The sequence below is a fragment of the Schistocerca gregaria genome, chromosome X (assembly GCF_023897955.1).
Source record: "Schistocerca gregaria isolate iqSchGreg1 chromosome X, iqSchGreg1.2, whole genome shotgun sequence".
In the NCBI taxonomy this organism is placed as follows: domain Eukaryota; kingdom Metazoa; phylum Arthropoda; class Insecta; order Orthoptera; family Acrididae; genus Schistocerca; species Schistocerca gregaria.
The window spans coordinates 411169829-411196129 of NC_064931.1; the positions used below are offsets into that span (position 1 = coordinate 411169829).

Genomic DNA, 26301 nt, shown 5'->3' on the forward strand with positions numbered 1-26301 from the left:
CCACCACCTGCGCCGTTCTATGTGGTCGAGCATTGCCGTCCATGATAATGAAGTCACTGCCGAATGCGTCCCTGAAAACACACACATGGTGAAAGAGTGCAGTGTCACAATAACACTGACCTGTGAGTGTACCGTACTCAAATATCTGCAGGTCAGTATACCCGTGCAACATTATGCCTCCCGATCAAGTTCGAAAAAGCTCAATGTACCGTCATATAGTGAGAGGTGGTAACACGTATCATGATCATACATCCTATTAAGAACCTTGTCCCGTCTTTTCTAATGCTTAAGGGACCGTAATTAATCGCGGCGACTTCAGTATAATCATTTTCTTTGAAAAAAAGGTGTCATCTCTTTTCGCCTAATTTCGTATTTCTTTCATTTACGTATGAACTATACTGCAGTAGTTCTTTCTACGTATGATACAAGTTTCATCGAGCTTTGCTACATGGCACCGGCACGTCAAGCGAAATTTACTTTAGTCCCTAAGTTTTGCATACCAGTGTAGTTTGCATCATTCGCTGCTTGTCTCTAATCTGTCATTGAGACAGTGATTGTAGCGGTACACGTAACGTACCCACCAATCTTTGTAAGAAGAGGGAACCAAATAACGAGGTTCCCTTCTGTGTAGTCTCGGGAATATCGTACTGGACTCTATTTAGAGGCATGAAGCAAACATACTATGTGCACAATGATTAATCAAGGATAGTCTTGAGGACGTAGGTGAACACATAAAATGGCTCTGAGCACTATGGGACTTAACATCTGTGGTCATCAGTCCCCTAGAACTTAGAACTACTTAAACCTAACTAACCTAAGGACATCACACACATCCATGCCCGACGCAGGATTCGAACCTGCGACCGTAGCAGTCGCGCGGTTCCGGACTGAGCGCCTTAACCACGTGACCACCGCGGCCGGCGTGAACACATAGGGCAGTACAACAATCATAAGACCGGGGATAGCCTAAATTTGACTCGATAACTGAATTATATTGTGCATCAAAGATTCACATTTACTTCGGATATTATGCACAGAAATCCTAAGGAAAGAGTGCACAAGTATCGGTCATTTGATTAAGAAGAACATCTACTAAAAAAGGCTAAAAAGCTATAACTGAATAACGCACTAGAGGATTAAGGCTAGAGAAAGAGAGAGATGGTTCAAAAATGGTTCAAATGGCTCTGAGCACTATGAGACTTAACACCTGAGGTCATCAGTCTCCTATAACTTAGAACTAATGAAACCTAACTAACCCAAGGACATCACACACATCCATGCCCGAGGTAGGATTCGAACCTGCGACCGTAGCGGTCACGCGGTTCCAGACTGAAGCGCCTAGAACCGCACGACCACAACGGCCAGCAGAGAGAGATGGAAACAGAGAAAGAGATAGAGAGAGAGCGAGACATAGATAGATAGATAGATAGATAGATAGAGAGAGAGAGAGAGAGAGAGAGAGAGAGAGAGAAATACAAGCGGTGACAACAGTGGAGCATGACGGCGTGTTAGCTAGTTTGTAGACGTGCAGCTGCAGACTGCAGGCTGGCGACTTATCTTCCATACGCGTAAATCAGGACGGTAATTCACGCCTCGCTAACAGTAAACGTCACCAACTACGTTAGAATCTCTCACCATTCCGCTGAGTGCGTGAGCTCTCAGTACATGGCTTTCACCACAATGACGCCGAATACGAGGTTTACTGTAGTGGATACTGACTGCACGACATGGACTTTACGTCACGACTGTTTCAGAAAGAAAATTAGGTATTTTTATTACCGAGTTCAGTGTGGACTCTACAGGTTTGTTAGGCTGCCAGGGCCTGGCTGGCCCCAACCTTTCAGCAGAGGTACTCTTGCAGTCACGGTGTCGTCCTTCATACACAAATACCTGTCTAACGCTCATCGCCATATTTACGAACATACTTCCGTAGCTAACAAATAATATTTTCAGAGTTTCGTCTAACCTCCGTCTCAGGAAAACATAACAAATAGTTATACAAAAATTTGAATACATAAATGAAGATGTAATTTGCTAAACAAAATCTCACGTCAGAATAATTAGAAACTATTAATTTTGGGCCATATAAATATATTAAAATCTCCACTCCTTTCGACACCACGATGCCCACTTACCTTCTGACCGAGCAGCGAATAACTTGACCTTTCTCAGGCTTTTGTATACAGCTCGTTTCATGTGTGGGTGCAGTACTGCATGTGTGTGTGTGTGTGTGTGTGTGTGTGTGTGTGTGTGTGTGTGTGTGTGTGTGCCAATGTGTCTGTCTTTCTTTGTATCTTAGAGGGGAGGGTCAAAATAGAGATGGATAACTTTTCCCAAAAGCATGCTGCTGCAGCTTGCCGCCCGTCCCACTGGATTCATTGGCTCGGTTTCTGTGTAGCATCGCCTTAAGCTGGCTTTGTCTAATTTTGCTATTGTCCGCGTACTGCGGCCCCGCCTACACGTGCGTGCGTACCGTGTTGCAGGTTCGACGCGAGCAAATCGACCAAGGGCGCGTCCAAACTGCGGCGTGATCTGATCAACGCGGAGATCGCCAACCTGCGCGACTTGCTGCCGCTGCCCCCGTCGACGCGCCAGCGCCTCTCGCAGCTGCAGCTCATGGCGCTCGTCTGCGTCTACGTCCGCAAAGCCAACTACTTCCAGCAAGGTAAGCTTACAACAATCACGTTTATCTGTCGAAGTTAAAGAGTGCATCGCTACCGGTCATTACGTGGATTACGATAACGTCAAAACTTGGGCCACCATACCACCTTTCTGCGACTACCTACTACCTACTACGAGAGCTATACAGGGTGTCTTTAAACTTTTCAGGCAAAATCATCGAGGTTGATAAGGATTCCAAACTGTGTACTTAGAGATAAGAAACTAACTGTGGGAAATCAATGTGTGGTTGTTTATCGACCTAAAAGATTCATACCTTACAGCAAGAATTAAAGATCGTAACAGCTGTTCAATGTGACTATCGCAGGTCTCAATGCTTGCATTACAACATAATTAACTGAAGTGTGGAAATGAAAAAAAGTTCTAAGTAACATTTTCTTTTTTGGAAAAATGCGTTTTCACGGCCATTGTGTTCTTGGTACTCTGTTGCAAGTATCTGATCATGGAGAAAATTTTTCAAAGATACCTTACTAGAAGGTGCATAGTCTTTATACCAAACAGTGCTTCGCTCAGGAGTTCCAAGTGCCACTCCAATGGATACAGCTGACACCTTTGATTTTAAAGATGCTGCTGAAACATTGTTGCCGTTGCAGGAGGTAAGATTTGCTAATGCAGTGTCTCATACTCATCCATCTCAAGTAGCGATTAAAAGTTCTTACTCTTTAACAGAAGAATGGAAAAATGTCAATGTATTCAAAAGAGCAAAGACCATGGCTGATATATGCCATGTCGAACATCGTCCGAGAGACAGGCCATGGTTATCGATAGCAAAACAGAAAGACTTGTTGACAATGCCACTATTTCTTCCTCAACATCGCAGCGGGATTTAAAATAAACATTACAACCTCTGATTCGAAGAATGACATTGTGTAAGAAACAGAAGCCAATCTGAGAGTTCTTGATGAATTTAGTTTTGTTATTCTCTTATAAAAATCTAAAAGAAATAAAACATGGCTTTTGTTGACTGCAGTTCTACCAGTTAAAATACACTCCTGGAAATTGAAATAAGAACACCGTGAATTCATTGTCCCAGGAAGGGGAAACTTTATTGACACATTCCTGGGGTCAGATACATCACATGATCACACTGACAGAACCACAGGCACATAGACACAGGCAACAGAGCATGCACAATGTCGGCACTAGTACATTGTATATCCACCTTCCGCAGCAATGCAGGCTGCTATTCTCCCATGGAGACGATCGTAGAGATGCTGGATATAGTCCTGTGGAACGGCTTGCCATGCCATTTCCACCTGGCGCCTCAGTTGGACCAGCGTTCGTGCTGGACGTGCAGACCGCGTGAGACGACGCTTCATCCAGTACCAGACATGCTCAATGGGGGACAGATCCGGAGATCTTGCTGGCCAGGGTAGTTGACTTACACCTTCTAGAGCATGTTGGGTGGCACGGGATACATGCGGACGTGCATTGTCCTGTTGGAACTGCAAGTTCCCTTGCCGGTCTAGGAATGGTAGAACGATGGGTTCGATGACGGTTTGGATGTACCGTGCACTATTCAGTGTCCCCTCGACGATCACCAGAGGTGTACGGCCAGTGTAGGAGATCGCTCCCCACACCATGATGCCGGGTGTTGGCCCTGTGTGCCTCGGTCGTATGCAGTCCTGCTTGTGGCGCTCACCTGCACGGCGCCAAACACGCATACGACCATCATTGGCACCAAGGCAGAAGCGACTCTCATCGCTGAAGACGACACGTCTCCATTCGTCCCTCCATTCACGCCTGTCGCGACACCACTGGAGGCGGGCTGCACGATGTTGGGGCGTGAGCGGAAGACGGCCTAACGGTGTGCGGGACCGTAGCCCAGCTTCATGGAGACGGTTGCGAATGGTCCTCGCCGATACCCCAGGAGCAACAGTGTCCCTAATTTGCTGGGAAGTGGCGGTGCGGTCCCCTACGGCACTGCGTAGGATCCTACGGTCTTGGCGTGCATCCGTGCGTCGCTGCGGTCCGGTCCCAGGTCGACGGGCACGTGCACCTTCCGCCGACCACGGCAAACTGGCTGACACTGACGGCGGCGGTGCACAAATGCTGCGCAGCTAGCGCCATTCGACGGCCAACACCGCGGTTCGTGGTGTGTCCGCTGTGCCGTGCGTGTGATCATTGCTTGTACAGCCCTCTCGCAGTGTCCGGAGCAAGTATGGTGGGTCTGACACACCGGTGTCAATGTGTTCTTTTTCCATTTCCAGGAGTGTATTTCTGTTATGTTCCTGTACTTATATTATTATAGACAAAACGTAGTGCCTCTATATTAGTGTCCCTTGAAACAAAAACTTTGTTATTGGCATTTACAACTCTTGGTATGGCACTTTGAACGTTCTGAATAAACTGTTTTCTAATTTACCTCATTATTGTTTGCAATCATGTTGGGTAGACTGCATAATTCTGTGGTACCAGGATACGTTCTCAAATTTTTCGATACAAATAACTTATGTACAAAGACGATGCATCTTTTTTATTCCCCAGATAAATGTGTGATTTAGAACGTTTTCCACTTCCACTCTTCAATTACCGGCTTCTAACTCTGAGTTTAAACACATTGGGTCTCATAGCTTGCACACGTTGCGTATCGGAGGGGTGTTATTGCTACTTCACGAGTACTCACTATGTTCTTGTAAGTGTGAATTTCACGGGCGTGATGAAGGATACTTATCGATGAATCTTCTACCACGTGACCCAAAATCATGTCCTCAGATTCCACCGTCCGGACAACTCCTTCTAGACAACCTTCTTGGGAAAGAACACGGACGATTTAATTTCCTATCCTTCCCCATTTCATGCTTTTGCTCCGCCTCTAACATTATCAATGAACTAGGATCTCTAAACCTGCATAAATTTTCTCTAAATGACAGCGACAACCCATAGAGATAGTCTTTATAATGGTCTCTGCTTCTAAAAAGCCCTCTACCCGATCGTCTCCTTTATTCGATCTCAAGGATGGCTTCGCAATGTGGTTAGGTCTGACAACAAATTGGTATCGATTAGCGCGTGGAAAGCATGTATTGTTTTGCTTAAAAAAATGAGAATCTTCTAATAATCTTGAGTCTTCTATTTTGCACATATGCGCTATGAGAGCAAAAGGCGACGCCTGTAAAAGTCTACAGTGAAATCTGTAGGCTCCATGGCCAATCATCTCAGAGCGAAAAATGAGCTGTATTTTACATAAAATCTTATAGAGAATACATATAGCTTAGCTACAAATTAGAACTATGTTGTCTATACTTGCTAATTAATTGATCGCGTTTTTTCTGCCTGTATATGATGGATGATCTCAGGAACTGCGGTATAGCCTGAGCGTGGAAGAGATGAGAGAGACAATAGTGTTTGTATCTTAGAGTTTGAGGGATTTTAGGATTTGTGGCGATATTTTATGAATTTGAGGAGAGGGTGGAAATTTATAAACTGGTAGATAACGCATGTGTGAGAGAGAATGCACGTATAGAAGCCGAAGCGAAACGCACAGCGTTCTAGGACGTGTAAGGAGAGGTAAAATTTTGGTGGCTCGGCGATTCAAGCTACGCTGGCGAAGCTGAGGATGGGTGAGATAAAGCTTTCACGGTGTAGAGGGCAATAGAAGGGTGTAGTCGCCATTTACGACCTGTTGGCTGTTTTTTCGTTTAGTATTCCAGAACAGTTATTTTTTCATTCCAAAAGTGCCCTTTGTGGGAAACGTTAACCCCGAATTTACATTTGCTGTGAGGGGCATGGAGAAATGTATCTGTTTTGTTTATTTGAATTAAATAATAGTTTTCACGACGGTGAACATATGACATATTCCTTGAATGATAAAGATATATTCTGGAGTGGAGTGTACGGCGAGGAAAGTACGCCCCGTTCCGTATTCTACAATGGGTTGTTGCTTGTTGTTTTGCAGCACTACATGCTGACGTCTGTGCGGCCTGAGAGCTATTATTTGGCAGTCACAGTAATGGAATGTTTAATAAACGGACGGGACGAAGCCAGCTGGTCTGGAGACGAGCTCATCTGTCAGGGCCCGCTATACATTCACATCAGCGCCGTCTTACGCTTATTACGCCCCCCGCCCCGTCCACCGAATTTATAAATCCCACTCTTACGCGGAGGAGTACATCAACGGGGACGTTATTGCGCCTTAATTCCGTGCATTAACCGAATTCAATTAGATCTCATCCCGGCCGGGCCGAGTTCCGCATCAGTCTCGGCGGACGCCCTTAATAAATCTCCGTCGCCTAATTTAAATACTGGACTGCGCCGCGAAACAGTTAGCGAGTCCGTCTCCTCCTAATTGAATGATGCATTAGAGCGCCTGTGGTTTGGGGCCGGCACGCAATGTGTTCGCTTTTTGCGCCTCGCCGCGCCGCACCTTAGAGCGGCCCGTTGGTTACGCAGGCCGGCGGCGGACCGCTTGTAATCCGCCCACCTGGTCATCCGGAACTCCCCGTGACCGTCCTTCTCAACTGGACAACGTCCAGCTCATTCTCCGGAACTGAACTGGTGCACAAAACGCACGACTCTCTCCGAATAAAAATAAGGTAATTACAATGACGTAAATTCAGTGTATTACGCTATGAAGCATCTGCCCAATATTTATTAAAATTATTGGAGACGTTCATCACATAACATATATTAAATGATTGAACTTTCATTTACTTAGGAATATAGTCCATTATCAGCATTAATATGACGTTTGTCTCCCACAATCATGAATGCACTCTTGTAATCGTTGTAGCAAGGAAGCGAACGGTCTCCTAATGTAGTCTTGAGGAATTTATTGACATATCTGAAAGACTTATACGTCGCTGGCTGGAGATTAATGGGGAAGCATGTGTCTTCCTACTGCATCTCAGATATGCTCTGTGGCTGACAAATCAGAGGACTAGGTTTGCCACTCAATGATCTGTACATTTCTTGAGGCATTTGTGATGTGAACTGCAGTACGGGGTCTTGCAGTATCTTGCTTGAATATGTTATTTGGTATATTGATCACGAAGAGTATAGCTATAGGGCTTACTGTTCTTGTCATATGCTAACGAGGTTTCACCCGTTCTTTAAAAATCTATATATATTATAGAAATGGATGTGTGTGTCTGTTCCACATTTCCTCCAAAACCACTGGACCGATTTCAACGAAACTTGGTACACATACCCCTTCCCGTCAGCCAACAATCGCTGTGGGGTTAAAATGGCTCTGAGCACTATGGGACTCAACTGCTGTGGTCATCAGTCCCCTAGAACTTAGAACTACTTAAACCTAACTAACCTATGGACATCACACACATCCATGCCCGAGGCAGGATTCGAACCTGCGACCGTAGCAGTCGCACGATTCCGGACTGCGCGCCTAGAACCGCGAGACCACCGCGGCCGGCCTGTGGGGTTATTCAGCAGATATAACGTCATGGGGAATAGATAGGTGAAAAACTGCCGCACCATATATGAAGTTTAAATGTATTACTTCTGTGTTACTAAATGTATTCCCAATAAATTTCGCAGACTGTATCCACATATCCCACTGAATGTACCTACAAAATCGTATCATTGCATGACGCATAGATTTGGAGGTATGACGTCATAAGCACTGAGCTGCGTGAGGAACTGCCACATCATGCATGACGTTTAAATTTATTGCTTCTTTGTTACTAACTCTGTTCACAACATATTTCACTAACAGTAGCCACATGTGCCGCTGAATGTACTTACACATGTATATCTTTATACAACACATAATTCAAGAGATATGATGCTATATACACTGAAATATGTGAAAAATGCCTCATCATGCATTACGTGTTAATACATTTATTCTTTACTAGTAAGACACCCTACAATCGAGTTAACTTACGGAAATCCCTGACACCTGGAGACGCTGTTGACAGCTTTCAATTACGAAGCACAAACGGCTGTAGAAGAAAACGATAGGTGATATAGAGTTATGAAGAGGCGTTGCCATGTAGATGTTTACAAAATCGCGTTGTAGGCAAGCGAAACAGTCGCGCCCAGCGCACAGAAACTGGGTGGGATCACGTTTCTTAAACTGGATATTGTACTTACACATTTCTACATTATGCGAATTCCTTTGTACGACTGTTTCATAATTTCAAGGGTGGTTTCATGGAAACGAAATTTTTTTAATACTTCACTTTCGTTCCTAATAAACATTGCCAAAATAAATACCCGAGCATTACCAGATTTGACAACTAGCTACCAAATAAGTTCCGTTGTCATATGTAATGGCTCCCCACGCCATGATTCAGATTGGAAAATATGGATCTCGAATCGATACTTCCTGTGAGCTTCCACCAGGTCGCCTAGGGACACGTTGACGTCGATCTGGCCGTTCCAACAGAAGCGAGACTCATCGATAAACACCCAAAAATGGTAATCAGTGCCCCAGTAGGACCTGTAAATCTTTTGTCTGTGATATGGTTTCAGAGGTAAATGACGCATAACCATTCCAGGTCTCAACCCAGCTTCCTGTAATCTGTTCCCGGCAATTCGAGATGACGCTTTACCCGTAACTTTCGCCACTGTTTCAACTATTGTCATCCATATTTTCCTTAGAGGCAGTCGAACAATACTACGATCTTCTGGTGGAGTAGTCCTTGTGGAAGGACCCGAGCCTTCTTTTCTTACTACGCAACTGCATTGAGTCCCTCTCGTCACCATTCGTTCTGCATTCACTGCGCTGTACCCAAAACAAACGCGCATTAGTATAAAAATTTATCAACATATCCCACAGAACCGGCCGGGGCGGCCGAGCGGTTCTAGGCGCTACAGTCTGGAACCGCGCGACCGCTACGGTCGCAGGTTCGAATCCTGCCTCGGGCATGGATGTGTGTGATGTGCTTTGGTTAGTTAGGTTTAAATTAGTTAGGTTTAAGTAGTTCTAAGTAATAGAGGGCTGATGGCCTCAGAAGTTAAGTCCCATAGTGCTCAGAGCCATTTGAACCATTTTTTATCCGACAGAAACGGAAAAGTGGAGTATCAGTTTGGCACTGTTCAGTCATGTTGTTCATGGTGTAACACATTCCATTTCTGTCAGTGTATTTGTTGAAAGGAGCCATTTTTCCGCGTAAGGCTGTCTTTTACTTGAAACAAATATTTCATTGCATTGGCTAGTAGTTAATTTCGCCCTCTTAGGCATTATCAAGCAACATTACGTAATATTTATGTTATACGCTTACATTTTATATATCGAGAGGGCTGCCGCAGCGGTAGGATGCTGGACTCGTATTCGGAAGAACGGCGCTTCAAATCCCTGTCCGACCATCTAAATTCAGGTTTCCCATGATTTCCCTCAACCGCTTAAGGCTAATGGAGGAACGGTTCCTTCGAAAGAGAACAGTCGATTTCCTTCCATACGTTTCCCCATTTCCAGCTTATGGTCCGTTGCTTATGATCGCGTCGTCGACAGGACGTTAGGCCCCAAACTTTTGTCGTCCCTTCTGTTTGTCAGTACGTCATGATGCACACAGCAGCGTTGAAAATCAGTTTTAATGGCGTCCCATACTCCTGTCAAATGGCGTAATATTGTACGGGCATTGTTGTGGGGGTCTCTGTCGAGACTGCAATAATTGCAACCCGTCTACTGGCTTAGTTACTGCACGAGCATTCACACTACAGAAAAATAAATCTGCTTGTCTCTGTAACAGTTCTTTACCTGAACCCCCAGAATTTTATTTCAAGATACTTGGGTTTGTTCTCCTGTATAAATTGCACCTTAAAATACTTTTTAATTAATTTTTACTTCGTCTTAGTTGCTTAAACTTTGCTATTGTTTCGTACTGTAACCTTATTTCGGTGTTACTGCAATTTGCTAATACAACCTGCAAACATTGTACATAGTACAGATGTCAGTTATATTGTTGTTTAAACAGAGTATCTCCAAAGATATACTTACGTTAAGTTGCTCATGATATATGTATACAGGGTGAGTCACTAACTATTTCCACTTAGAATAAATCCGAATGTATGATAGCAGCTGAAAAGTCAGTTGGACAAATGTTGCATGGGACAACGGGGGCCATAATATGACAATGGTTTTTGTTGGTAAGTAGGTTCACGTCAGAGATATGAAGGTTAACTTTGTCTTTTTAAATGGGGTGCTATAGTTTGGTACTTATTCTCTGATAGCGGATATCGAAACTAATCCAGTGATGTGTAACATTGAAGGTCAACGAAGATCAAAAAGGTGGCATGAATGTCCATTTACAGAAGGTGTTCGAAGTGATGACCATTGGTATCAATGCAGTGCTGCATTCTTCTTATCATGGATTGAGTGGTATTCCTTATCACTACGGCACTTATCGACGCACATGGCTCTGACAATTCTCTCTCATATATCGTAAATAGTAAATATTCTCCGAATACCGCGTATCCATCTAACGTGCCATTGACATGTAAGCAGCATCTAACGGTTTTGCAATACAACATTAATAGGAACGGTAAGATTAGTATCGTCTAACCAAGCGAATGTGAATGACGTATTCCTTCGAAGAACAATTCAATATTCTTCTCATTTACGGAGAATGCCAACGAAATTCGGTGAGAGCTAGAGACTTATACGCTGGAAGATATACTCAACGTACTTACCCTACACGTCTTACATTTAAATATGTGTATGACAAATTGAGAATAACTGGTCCTTAACGCATCGGAAACATATCCGGAAAAGAAAAGTTACCAACGAGGAAACGGAAATTTGTACTCTCGGTGCTGTGGTTAGAGATCCTTGTGTTAGTTCGCGTCAAATCGCAAGGGCGTCTGGCATGAGCCAGAATAGTGTTGTTCGTGTTTTGCATGGCCATAAATATCATCCTTACCATGTCAGTCTCCTCCAAGAATTAACTGGCAAGGATTGCATGCTTCACACTGAATTCAGCCAATAGGCTCAACTACCGATACAGAAGGGATGGCACATTTATTAATTTGATTTTATTTACTGACGAGGCTACATTAACGAACCATGGAAATGTTAATTTGCATAACATGCATTATTGTGCAAATGAAATTCCATGTTGGCTGCGGCAAGTTGCACACCAAAAACCGTGGTCGATGAATATAAGGTATGGGATTCTGGAGTACAGAATTATGGACCTGTATTTCATCGAAGGAAATCTTAATGGTAGGAAGTACATTACATAACTGCAGGAAAAATTAGGTCTGTTATTGGAAGAAATACCTTAAGGAACAGAATGTGCTGTCAGCACGATGTGTGTCCGGCACATTTTCCCCTGATGGCTATAAATGAGTTGCAGAGGCAAATCCCAAATCGTTGGACTGGACGTGGAGGAGATGTGTCGTGGCTGGCTCCTTCACCAGACTTGACACCTCTGGATTTTTTCTTGCGGGGATTTGTAAAAGACATTGTTTATAAAGACATTCCAACTACTCCTGAAGATATGCAAGAGAGAACTGTCAGAGCATGTGCTTCGATAAGTGTCGATGTGATAAGGAATATTACTCAATCCATGAAGATTGCAGCACGGGATTGATACCAATGGTCATCGCTTCGAACACCTTCTGTAAATGGACGTTGACCTTCAAAGACCTTACTGTTGCACATGATTGGATTCGTCTCGATAGCCGCTGTGAGAAAATGAGTACCAGCCTACAGCATCCCATTTAAAAATACAAAGTTGACTTTTGACCTTCATATCTCTAAAGCGAGCCCACCTAAGAAAAAAAAAAACCAACGTTATATTATGGCCCCAGTTGTCCCATGCAACTTTTGTCCGACAAACTTTCCAGCTCCTATCAGCTCCTATCATACTTTGGGAGTTATTCTTGGTGGTAATAGTTTGTGACTCACCCTGTATACTGCATATGTTTCTGGCCGCTATTTTCTTGCTATTTCGCGTTTTTCATAATTATCTGTTTTTGCAAGATTCTGGCAGTTTATTAACTTGATCCAGATTTATTTACGTTATATTGTTACAGCGTGTTTATATAGTGGATTTGTATATAATACTAATTTTCTTGCTGTCTTATACTGAGAATAATTACGTATTTTTCGTAAGATTTGACGGTTGTTTTTTTGTACAGTGACAGCTTTTTTTATATGTTATGAAAAATACATAATTATTCACAATATAGGACAGCAAGAAAATTACGACCATATACAAATCCAGTATATAAACACGTTATAACAACCTAACGTAAGTAAACGGGGGTCAAGTCAATAAGTTGTCAAACAGAAGCAACTATCAAATTTTATGAAAAATACATAACTGTTCATAATACAAAACAGAAAATAGCGACCATACACAGATGCAGTAGGTACACACGTTATGAACAACTTAACGTAAGTACACCTCTGTACATATTCTATGTAAATTACCATCTAATAGATGACATCCATACTATGTATTATGGTTGTAGGCTGTACTAGATAATGGCAATAATGTCGAAATAAGATTATAATACGAAATAATAATAAACTGTAAGTAGATAATATGAATTAACTATTCATTAAAATGTCATACTGTGACCTACGTTACACTGCAGGCCCTACAATGTTTTTGTTAATAGAGTCCATAGACACCAAAAGCCTTCTCCTGAGGCTTGGATAAAAAACTGAAGTCTAATAGAATTCTATAGGCTATTACAGATTCAGCTGCCTACTTCTATAAAAAAAAACTTAGCTGGAAAATAGTTCACGGGGGTGGTAATTGTACAATACAATTTGCGTAAATTCTGAGGCATTTCGCGCTATTTATGACTCATCTGTTCTTATTCGATTTTCTGAGGTTTCTCGGGAAATGTAGTCAGTCTACGAAGCTGATTGTTTACAAAACATCTGTACAGCCCATCCTAGAATATTGCTCAAAAGTATGGAACTCACACGAGAAAGGTCTAACAAAGTTTACTGAACGTATACAAAGACAGGCGGGAGGAATGGTCAAACGCTTGTCTGACTCACAGGAAAGGGTCATAACAATACTGAAAAAATCTGAACTGGCAGACACTTGCAGACAATCATCAACTATAATGCGAAAGCTCATTTACAAAGTTTAAACAACAATATTAAGTGAGGAGTTTCGGAACATGCTACAGGCTCTACGTATTTCTCCAGTAATGGTCGCGAAGAAAAGATTAGGCTCATAACAGGGGGCACAGATGAATTTAAGCAATAATTTTTCTTTTACCGCATACGCGATTGGAAAGTGAAGAGATCCTAACGTATTTACAGTTGGAAGTACCCTCTGCGATGGACTTGACAGTGGTTTCGCAGGGGGTGGATGAAGACGAACAGTTTATTCGTGGTAGAACTTGTTCTTCGACATTAAATACATCTTCTGGATTCCGCGGTTGCAGGATAACATTCCAGCCTAGTCACCAAGGTCGTGGGTCATTGCCCCGACGCAGGTGTGGATATGGACTTCAAATGTAACTATAGGAAGATTTGGAGTAAACGTCGAGTCGATGAAGAGGTAATTACAAATTCACCACAAGCTAAATTTGGGAGGTGGTGGAAACATACCGGCTGTGTCCTTTGAAACGTTCCTTCCATCCGTTCTTCGGAAATGCTGCGGCATTGCGCGAAGCCACACTTGTGGCCGGGATGAGAGTACACACAGTCTTGGAGTTGTGGGACGCAAGAGACTGAGTACGGAACGCACTGCTCCGCAGATTTAGTCGGATACGTTTATTAGTGGACCCACATATTTTGTCTGTACTGCTACATTTACAGATCAACATAAGTAAGGATCGTCAGCCTCGCTTAAACCCGCGAGACAGGTTTGAACTTCACAATTCAGAAGTCAATAGTTAAAAGCCCGGTTGCTACCTAATTACTTTCAGATAAGTTTCTGAGATCCAACCGCTGGACTGGGAAGATTCACCGCTAACAGTTCAGTGAATCACCTTCAACTGGATCTTTGAAGTTGCAGTTGATAATTACCCTAACAATCAAACGGGAACACAGTTCAATGTCAACAGGGAAAAGATCACTCTAAAACCATCACGCTCAGATTTGCACTGATACAAATGAAGTTCATTAGCACCGAAGAACTCGTGCCAGGTCCGTCACTTTCTATCTAATCAACACTGCCATCTATCTTAAATTTCCACGTTTCCTCAGAGTCCTTAACGGTCAAGTCCACACTTATTACTTCTCATCTCTGGAAGAGCGCCACAGCAAAATTCATAAACAGTAAGCGTCGCCCGCGTGCGAGAACGCACTTCGGATTCTGTCAATCTTCTACAGTCCGTCCCTTGACTCATCACGAAACATCACCTATCGCGACTTCAGAAATACACAAAAAAACACCTACTAACACCTCCGGCCCAGAAGGCACACGAGCTCCTCACTCCACGAGGCTCGCTGGCCGACTTTCTCGATTTCGTGAGCCCCACCATTTAACAATAATTTTTAAAATGTAGTCATTTCAGCCAGTTAGAGAACAAGAGTATAAAGTAGGCGCTGTCGTTGAACGTTCACCTCTTCCTTGTTGCGGCGCTCCTGAAAGGTGCTGCCCCCTAGCCCGTTTCTGCAACAACCGTCACGGGGAAATTTATCTCCTTGCGAAATCAACCGTTTAGAAGGATTAGGGAAAATACAACCTATCGTCATCAGGCTCAACAAAATCCCCTTCCTCTGACCTCCGGACAATGGCTGGGACGGCCACCGTACCGCAACAGGGCTACAACACCTCGGTGGCTTGGAAATAGTATGTTACAGCTTTCCAAAGGAATCATTCATCTTAAGCGATTTAGGGAAGTTACGGGGAACATAAATTTGGAGGGGTGGGATGTGAATCGTGACGAAACAGTGTATATCCTCTCAACACACCACAATGAAAGTCAGTGAAAACGTGAAATCCTGTCTTAAAGTGGGCGTGTGTCTTCTATATACATTGTCAGCTCACAAAAGATGACAGACTTCTAAAAAATGCCAATGATCTGGCTGTATATCCAGGACTTAAAACGCCAGTTTTCAGTAAAACGAAAAATACAGTTTATTTTCGGTCGTCTGCACTAAAACACAACCGCACTGCAAACAGAATAGCTATCTTCTGGAGATATCAGAAACTTCTATCTGTAGAATTTGGATAGAAAGGGAGAAGATAAATGATTACGTACATTTACGACCACCACACTACGACCCATCGTACTGGGATAAAATCTAAACCTCACCATAACGCCACATAGAATGAGGGGACCCTTGGTATATTTGGGAGGAGTAGCCATGTGTCACACCGGATTTCATCCTCCTGCGTCGGACAGATGACCTTTGGCGTGAACGGCGTGAAAGGTCTAAAAGGGAAGAGGAGGCTTTAGGGTTTGGGGAATGTCTTCGTGGCGGTCGCTGGATGATCTCGTCATTTTGGATGGCACAATGGATCAACACAAGTATGCATCTATCCTTGGGGACCATCTCCACCCCTACATGCAGTTTGTTTTTCCTCGGCACATTGACATCTACCAGCAGGACAATGCAATGTGTCACACAGCTCACAATGTATGTGCGTTGCTCGAAGACCAGCAGAATTCGTATACAGTACTCTCCTGGCCGCCAAACTCTCCGGATTAAAGCCAAATCGAGAGTTTGTAGGATCATCTCGATCGGACTCTACGCGCCATGGATCCTCAAACGAGAAATCTAGCTCATCTGGCCACGGTACTGGAGTCGGCATGGCTCCACATTCTTGTCGGTACCTTACAGGATCTCAGTGACTCCCTTCTTGCACATCTCGCAGCAGTCCGTACTGCAAAAGGCGGTTATTCAGACTTTTGACAGGTGGTCACATTAATGTGACTGGACAGTGCTTAAAATGCCCCTCAAAATCAGTGAAGCACTCAGAGACATGGTCGGGTGTCAATATAACTTCGACAACATGCAAACCTTCGGCGATTCTGTAAATGATTAGAGTTTAAACTCCCTGTGACAGGTAGATTGGCCACCAGAGTACATTAGAGTTTTCCGTGTTTAGTGTTGTTACCAAACATGGTAGGCTATAAAAGGGACGTGACCAGCGTTATATGTTGAATGCACACTGTGAAGGACACGAAGATGATGTGTACTCGTGTCAGACATGGGTATCAGCGCCTGATAGAGTGGATGGGCTTCATTGCTGATCTCCATTTGGGTGGCTGGTCGAATCGCGCAGTAACCAGATTTGTGTGGCATGCGGATGTAATAGTGGCGCGATATTGGACTGCATGGGAACGTGAGGGCTGGCAGATTCGTCGTCTAGGTTCTGGTCGCCCACGTTTTACCACTACAAGGGAGTATTGCCGTATTGTGCAACAAGCACGTCGTAACACCGTCAAATCTGCGCTTACCATCCGAGAAAAAGTGGTGGACTCCCTGCAACACTCTGTTTCATCTCTCACCATTGTTCAGAGAGCAGCAGCCGGACTGTGGACCTGCCGTCCGATGCGTAGGCTGCCGGTAACATCACAACACAAACGGCTGCGTTTGTAGTGTAAGCATGGACTGCTGATGAATGATGTTGCACTATGATGAGCGATGAATCGGTGCTCTGCACTACCCCGGATCTACGGATGACCATCCTCGGCTAGTACAGATGTGGCATGGGGAGAGGTCTCAATCTTTCATTGTTTTACAGAGGCAGAGCTTCGTTAATCCCAGCGTCATCGTGTGGGGAAACATCTGTTATGACTACGGGTCACAACTGGTAGTGATTGAGGGAATTCTGTCGGCACTACGATACGTCACGGGCATCCTGCGTCTATCTCTATGAACCGTCTGACTGATGTTGAGGTATTCCTGTGGCCAGAGAGATCTCAAAATCTGTTCCAGATAGAACACGTGTGGAGCCAGCTCGGACGTCATATCCGTCCCTGTGTCAGTAACCAGGATATAAACGACCAGTTGCAACAGCCACAGCAGAGGATATAGTGCCCTTATGACACTCTCTTTCAAATTCTAAAGGTGGCAGGGGTAAAATACAGGGAGCGAAAGGCTATTTACAATTTGTACAGAAACCAGATGGCAGTCATAAGAGTCGAGGGGCATGAAAGGGAAGCAGTGGTTGGGAAAGGAGTGAGACAGGGTTGTAGCCTCTCCCCGATGTTATTCAATCTGTATATTGAGCAAGCAGTAAAGGAAACAAAAGAAAAATTTGGAGTAGGTATTAAAATTCATGGAGAAGAAGTAAAAACTTTGAGGTTCGCCGATGACATTGTAATTCTGTCAGAGACGGCAAAGGACTTGGAAGAGCAGTTGAACGGAATGGACAGTGTTTTGAAAGGAGGATATAAGATGAACATCAACAAAAGCAAAACGAGGATAATGGAATGTAGTCAAATTAAATCGGGTGATGCTGAGGGAATTAGATTAGGAAATGAGACACTTAAAGTAGTAAAGGAGTTTTACTATTTAGGAAGTAAAATAACTGATGATAGTCGAAGTAGAGAGGATATAAAATGTAGACTGGCAATGGCAAGGAAAGCGTTTCTGAAGAAGAAAAATTTGTTAACATCGAATATAGATTTATGTATCAGGAAGTCGTTTCTGAAAGTATTTGTTTGGAGTGTAGCCACGTATGGAAGTGAAACATGGACGATAACTAGTTTGGACAAGAAGAGAATAGAAGCTTTCGAAATGTGGTGCTACAGAAGAATACTGAAGATAAGGTGGATAGATCACGTAACTAATGAGGAGGTATTGAATAGGATTGGGGAGAAGTTTGTGGCACAACTTGACTAGAAGAAGGGATCGGTTGGTAGGACATGTTCTGAGGCATCAAGGGATCACAAATTTAGCATTGGAGGGCAGCGTGGAGGGTAAAAATCGTAGAGGGAGACCAAGAGATGAATACACTAAGCAGATTCAGAAGGATGTAGGTTGCAGTAGGTACTGGGAGATGAAGAAGCTTGCACAGGATAGAGTAGCATGGAGAGCTGCATCAAACCAGTCTCAGGACTGAGGACAACAACAACAACAACAACAACAACAACAATGACACTCTTCCCAACCGAATCAGTGCATGTGTCCAGGTCAGGGGAGGTGGGGGATGCAACGTCATACTGATAAGTGGGTCCATACTGCCAAGTTATTTGTAAATATGATTTGGTGTTGGAATAACATCACTTACTCTCTCAGCCTGCAAAGTTTCATGTCGTTTCCTCTTCCCCATCTATGTGCTTCATTGGTTTTGTCAGGCAGTGTAATCACCAAGAGATACAAACAAAGTTAGACAGGTATCGTCGAACAGAACTAAAATATGTTGCGAACGATACAGATCTGAAGACGATCACCATTGACCGAAATCGGTAGCCTGGAGACAATTTTTGTAATCGCAGACTGGAATGAAAGAAACAAATTCTGTTCTTAATCGCAACTATGTCGCAACTTGTCAGTCTGACAGTACTGTAATCATATATCATAAATCGGTCATTTGTATTGGAGGCTTTAGAGTCCTATTACACTTCAAGTGCACACACTTGTTATTATTTTCGTTTCTGTTGAACATCCACCAACTAGCTGACTGGCTACTAATCAAAAAGTGACTGTAGACTTTTCTTCTAGAGATAGGTAGGACTGTGCTTCATTTCCATTCAGTGGGGTGTTTCTCGTTTGCAAGGGAAAAATTAGATACGTACTAGAACGGTATTATGTTCTCAGAGCAATTCTGGAACAGGGAAAAAATGTTGCCATTGCAGTTGATCAGAATTGCAATTTTTTTCTAGTGACAAATCCGTCAAAATCCTTACCCAGACCTTGTCGAAGGTGGAAATCTGTATCGTCTAAAACTACCTCAGTATCGATACTACATTCTGGTCAAAGTAACTTGTTATCACAAGTTTGTCAAGTGACGTTACAGTGTTGCCACAACAAGCGTTAAGTATGCTCCTTTTCAGACTGACAACAGGGATTTAGTTGTCATCAGGGGCAGAACGCGATTTTGCACGCTGCGGCTGGCGACATTTAAATGGACCACTCATAGAGCTCTATATAAGGGTAAAATGTACACCATACGTGTAGTGCGTGATGATGGATACCCTAGAAATCTTGACTGTGTTGACAATCTTATGATAGAGGGACAAAGAGTCTCGTATGGTGGTATGTTTTTCTTCTACTTTCACTTCTTCTCGCTTTCTCTCTTTCCTACTTTTTTCAGTTAATATAGGTGTGGAATTTAGTTGTGGGTTTTAATGTTACTTATTCAGTATCAGACTGAAATGTATAGATCATATCTATCCGCATTAGAATCACAAGACGGCTGAGTCTTATTTACAGAAGTAAATGATGAATAAAAGTGAATGAGGTAACAGCCTGATCTGTAGCGTACTGTGATGTGCACATTTGCGTCATATTTAGCACTCTTAGGTATATTTAACGCCATTTTTGTTATAAAAACTAAATCTGTGAGATACATTCAGGAGACTTTCGTCAAGTCTCCGATGAGTATTTTGATGCATATTATGTACATATTACATAAACTACGAAATATGGTCTAGAGGTTGTCTACTCCATAATTTTTCACCGCTGCACTACTCGAACGCTACAAGGGAACTGATGATAAGTTATGGCGCATTGACAATCACGGATATTCGCTTGTGGCGTCGAGAGGTGTCTCTGAAAGAATCCAGTGGAATGTCAACTCAGAAGTAATTTTAATCAGACTATAAGAAGAGCGCGGACGCAAGTGAGACGCTGAGAAGAGCCGCCGTCGTTAGCACTTGTCGCCGCAGGCCAGTTGATCACCCGACACTTTATCTCCGCTCGTAATTAGTGAGGCGCGCCTGCTGCGTCATCTCCAACATGTGTTCCAGGTGTGAAGCGGCCGAATCCCCTGCTCACCTTTTTACCACCTCCTCCGCTTCGTTCGCGCCGCCATACTCCCGAGCCCCCTTCAGTTCCTCCGGAGGAATATTATGAAGGAATCCCGTCATAAAACTTTTGTACACATTAGTTTTGTGTGCGTCGCTTTTTAGCTACGCCTTTTCTATACATTACATGATTGATGACGTTTTAAGAAGAGGATGCGGGGGAGACGGCCCCAGTAATTTGTCAAGTCGGGAAGTACGGAGAGCGGTCTGCCCGCGCCCCGCGCCGCGCTCTAAGAGAGAGATTATTTGCTAGACAATTAAGTTGCGTCCCGGTCGGCCGTATTCCGAGCGGCGAGCCCGCGGCCCAAGATGGATAACATTACCCTCGCTGGCCCGCGGGTCGTCTAGAAATTACGGCGCTCTCGTCAAAAAGTCCGCTCTCGGTAATGTACTCCGCGATGCTATCTGCCCTAACGAGCGGTATTCGTTTTGAGTGTGGCTGCTCGCCTGCACCCGCTCTCTTAAATACCGGCGCGGAGCCGACAGTCATGGCGTTTGATTCACACTGTCTGGCCAGCCACTGGTGCTAAGCCTTGCACTCCCAGGACCGACTAGGCGGACCTTACACTCTCGAGTGCCGAGACGCAAGATGATGGCCTGAAAATCAGTAGAGAAGTACAATAAACACGGTTCACACTTGTTATGAAAACGCAACGCACTAGATTTAGGAAAATTTGAATCTGTATACTCCGCAAGCCTCAGTACAATTTCTTAGATGAGGATACACCTGTGGCACTATGTGTTTGAGACTTACCTGGAGTTCTGCCTGAAAAACGTAATGGATCTATGTCTACATACATACTCCACCATCCAGTGCATTGCGGAGAGTACAATGTACCACAACTAGTCGTTTTCTCTCCTATTGCAATCGCAAATGGAGCGAGGGAAAACGACGGGTACACATCCGCACAGCTCCTAATTTCTCTTATCCTGTCTTCGTGGTCGTTATGAGAGATGTACGTCGGTGACATTAGAATCGTTCTGCAGTCAGCCGCAAATGCCGTTTCTCCAGATTTTATGAATAGTATTTCGCGCAAAGGATATTGTTTTCCTTCTATGGATTCACATTTGAGTTCACGCACCATCTCCGTAATACTCGCGTGTCGTCAGAATCTACCGGTCACAAATATAGCAAAAAAATGGCTCTGAGCACTATGGGACTCAACTGCTGTGGTCATTAGTACCCTAGAACTTAGAACTACTTAAACCTAACTAACCTAAGGACATCACACACATCCATGCCCGATGCAGGATTCGAACCTGCGACCGTAGCAGTCGCACGGTTCCGGACTGCGCGCCTAGAACCGCGAGACCACCGCGGCCGGCTTCAAATATAGCAGGAAATCCCTTGATTGCTTCGATGTTTTCCTTTAATCTGTCCCGCCAGTGATCCCACGCACTCGAACAGTACCCAAGAATGGGTTGTGGCAGTGTTCTGTGCGCGATCTATACAAATGTGGTACATTTCTATAGAATTCTCCCAATAAAACGAAGTCGACCTTACGTGCTCGTTCCATTCATATCACTTTGCAACGATTAACTTACATTTTTCTGTATTTAGAGCAAGCTGCCATTCAGCAAAGAAGATAAACATTCTAAGTCATCCCGTAGCCTTCTACAGCCACGCAACGACGATACAACCCAGCATACTGCAGCGTCATCTGCAAACAAGCGCAGATTGCTGTTCACCCTATCCGTCAGATAGTTCGTGTATATGGAGGACAAGTGTGGTCCTATCACACTTGCCTGGGGAATTCCTAACGATACCGAACAGCCGCCATTATGGATAACGTACTAGATTATATTGCTTAAGAAGTCTTCGAGCGACTCATTTACATAGGAGCCGACTCCGTACGCTCGTGCCTTCGTTAACAGCCAAATACTTTCCGGAAGTCTAGGAATATCCAGGATGGTCAGGAATAGTGTGAAAAGCTTTAATGTTGCAGCATAGGCTGTGCAGAGAAATTATTGTTAAGAAAAAAATTCCATTCCTTGCGCCGTTCCCGAATTGTTATCATTTAAATTGAGCCTTTTTCAGAAGTGATTATTTTAAGGTGAGGAAACCAAACTAACCCCACGTTTAGTTGCACGGTTGGCAAGCTGCTTGATTAGCGCGCGCAGGAACCTGATAGGTTAACTGCAACGTAGTCATTCCCCTTCCTGTTCCGCGGTTGTCTATACGATTCTGTACAAATTGCAGTTTTGTCCTTACGGTCCTCACGCGAGCTGAATGTCAAGTCAGCATAATCGTTCTGAAGTCTGTCGCAAGCGCCAGTCTTCTTAAACTACGTCAATAACTTTTCATGGAAAGGTCGTATTCTTCCCTCAAGAGTTACCATTAAAGGTCTCGGGGCATTTCCGTTAAAATTTTCGTACTCATCAAGCCAACTAGTAAAAAATCTAACTGCACACCTCTGAAATGCTTCGATGTCTTCCTATAACCCGGCATTAAGGGGATTCCAAATACTCCATCAATACTCGTAAATGGGTCACAAAAACGTGGTGTACACGATCTCCGTTGTATGTGGGCTACAATTTCCCAGAAATCTCTCAGTAAACCATTCACCTTCCCTACAGCTGACTTTAGTGCTCATTCCATTTCACGTCGTGTCACATTAAACCTATATATTTAATCGGAGTGACAGGGTCAAGTAACATACGATTAAGAGTGTACTCGAATATATTTCCAATGTCTACTTCACCCACCTACAATTATTTACCTTTCTTCACATTTAAGGAAGCTACCATACAGTACACCATATAAAATTTCTGCCCAAGTCATTCTCAATTCCCCTTCTGCCATTCATCGCTAGACTTCTCCGTGTAGGGCATCGTCGTCACCGATAATCTCAGTATACAGTCCATTCTATCCGGTAAATCGTTTATTTGCGCTTCCCTGGGGTACTACAGGCGTTACCTTTCTCTCCGATGAATACTCGCCGTTCAGAACAACGTGCTGGGCTCTATTGCTCAAAACTTCGGTGAGATAGTCACTTATTTACGAACCTATTCCATAAATAATCGGGTAGGCTTCAGTGGCGAGAGTCAGTTTATATACAAGTTTTCTGAGTATGGTCCCCCGTCATAATGTAAGGAACTATATTGGAGAAACCAATGTGTCGTGTACGGTTCCAGTGGCCTTCTTCTGGGGATACTGAGTCGTCTGTGTCCCCTAGACCTAGAAGAAAGCCAGTGCAGCCGTGGCCGAAACGTTGGTTTCTCCAGTATAGTTTATTTACCTTATGACACGAAATCATGCTCAGAAAACTTATGTGTCAACTATTTAAAGCACTCGGAAAATGACAGTCTGTAATGTGATACATTGTGCATTAATCAATATGAGAAAAAATGTGCTAAACGTGAGAGAAACTTACCAGAACAGACAGGAAAGTTCGTCAAGACGCTTCAGTTTTCTCAGTAAGCACTTGTTTAAGTTCCGACCAAATATAACTGTGGATTAATTTGTGCAATACGCCTTGAACACAAAGATGAGCTATTATCCTGTCCTCTTCTTACGTTCTAGTGTTTCACGTTTTCCAACATTTCGCATGTTATATTTTCATAGTAGGAACGCAGTTTTCCAGGAGTTCAACTCAGTCATGAAACAGCTGGAATACCATAAGAATATGAGGTCAAGTTGTACGAAATGTGTAACGTAATGCAATAAAACACGAAAAAGTTCTGGCAGAAGGAGGTGTTTGCTACACTCTATATTCGTTCAGTACAATTACGCCTGTGACTTTTAATTATGGATAAGAATAAACTTTTATTTTATTTTATTCTTGAAAACGATTTGAGGTAGCAATATTTTCTCTCTGTTTCGTTGCCACTTCTCCATTACCTTTAATGGAGCATAAAACTGAACAGATTCTGTTTCCAAAGGTGTTTTCAAGCTCTTAACACAAGTGTAGCACTTGGAGTATGTAGGACAACTTCTTACATACAAAAGTTGTAATGCTTGTCATGACTAGCACACGACTGTATCCTCTGAATACATTTATTTTCACGCAGTAGAAATATTTTGTCATAGGTTGTAGAGTGAAACATAAGCTAATTTCAAATACATAAATTTTTAAGTAAGTGAATTTTTAAAATATGCCAGTTTTTTGTGTAAGAGGCTCGGGCGACGGAGGTATCAGTGCATACCTTCACATAACTTCGATAATGTTGGAGGGAGGTATTGCTAAATAATGACTGTAACAATAGGTACGTGAACGCCACATTAGGTAATAAATCTTCCACCATTTGCTATGAGCTGTTTAATTAACTGTATAGCATAGACAGTGGCTTTATTTCAAAAACTGTTAATTCATATTTTACACCCAATGTATTTTCGTAAGATCACAAACCAAGTAGATAAAGACACAAACTTTTTCTTAATGCTGATTTTTATTGGTATCGATAATAGCAATCATAGTCAAGGCAGGTTCATTGATATAACTGCTTTGTAGCTTTGAGAAGAAAATGAGTAAAAAATACGATTAGAGCTGAAATTGCTTTGTATCCCTTGTAGCAGCTTGAGGGCCACATCATCCGTAAGTTTATGCAATTCTTGAAGGAAAAATGCATCGCTGGGATAAGAGATGCTTGATCAGCTGTGCGGTGTTAAAGTGTGAAAGTTAAAAGTACAATGTACCATTCAAACGTTTGGTAAGATGTGTGGTCAACTAAGGTGATCTCCAAGAACTGCAGCCCAAATATTTTCTAAGAATGTCACCTAGTAACTTTTCATGAAGGTAGTGCGTAGAAAGTGCATAGTACTGTAGAAACTTTATTTCACATTTCTATCTATAGGTTTCTTGTTGCAAAATGTTCCGAATTCCATCCTCTACATCTCCTAAATTTTTAAAACGTCTCTCTATAACACTTTGTATCTTGCCTGTTTTGGTCTAACGTCAGAAGTTCCATAAGACTTTTCGTGGATGATGCTGTTATATAAAATAAGTTGCAACTCTAGAAAACAGAAGCGAAACGCAGGAAGACCTCCTGAGGATCGACGCTTGGTATAACGATTGGCAATTGACCCTCACCATAAAGAAATGTAACATGTTGCGCGTAGGCAGAAAACACATTATTGTATGATTACACGATCTCAGAACAATCACTGGAAGGAATCACATCCCAGACGGTGATTAATTATAAAAAAAAAGGTTCAAATGGTTCTGAGCACTATGGGACTCAACAGCTGAGGTCATAAGTCCCCTAGAACTTAGAACTACTTAAACCTAACTAACCTAAGGACATCACACACATCCATGCCCGAGGCAGGATTCGAACCTGCGACCGTAGCAGTTGCGGGTTCGAGACTGAAGCACCTAGAACCACTCGGCCGATTCATTATGCTCAGAAGGAGTAGTCCACACACGGTGGAAGTAGTTATCGAAGCACTCGTTCGCCAGTACTTAAACACTTCCGTCAGTCCGAGTTCCGTGTCAGATAGGATTGATAGAGCAAATAATGAAGATCCAAAGAAGAGCAGAGAGCTCCGTCACAGCTTGACTTACTAAGTGAGAATGCGCCACGGGGTTTCGCATCCAGTTTCATTGGCAAGTGCTTCAGGAGATGGGTTGTGCTTAACATAGTAATTTACTGCCAATATTCTGAAAACGTACGTTCCTAGAAGGTTCAACCAATATACTACTTCCTCCTATGTAATTCTCGTGAATTTACCATGAAGCTAAAATTAGAGAGAGTCATGCTCACGCGGGAGATTACTAATAATCGTTCTTACGGCGAGCTGTTTCCGACTGGAACAGAAAAGGGGACGGGGGAGCCGAAGTGGTTCACGGAGTGTCCTCCACCACACACCAGACGCTGTCT

General features: G+C 43.3%; 1 protein-coding gene across 1 annotated transcript in view; it reads left to right on the plus strand.

The window, feature by feature from the left end:
- The window catches only part of LOC126298105 (neuronal PAS domain-containing protein 4), a gene marked incomplete at its 3' end in the record, with an annotated part of 1124810 nt that overhangs the window by 261167 nt on the left and 837342 nt on the right, over positions 1 to 26301 (plus strand). Inside the window, exon 2 of the mRNA XM_049989427.1 lies at positions 2484 to 2665. Within this exon, the coding sequence (XP_049845384.1) occupies positions 2484 to 2665 (182 nt within the window). The remainder of the gene's footprint in view (positions 1 to 2483; positions 2666 to 26301) is intronic.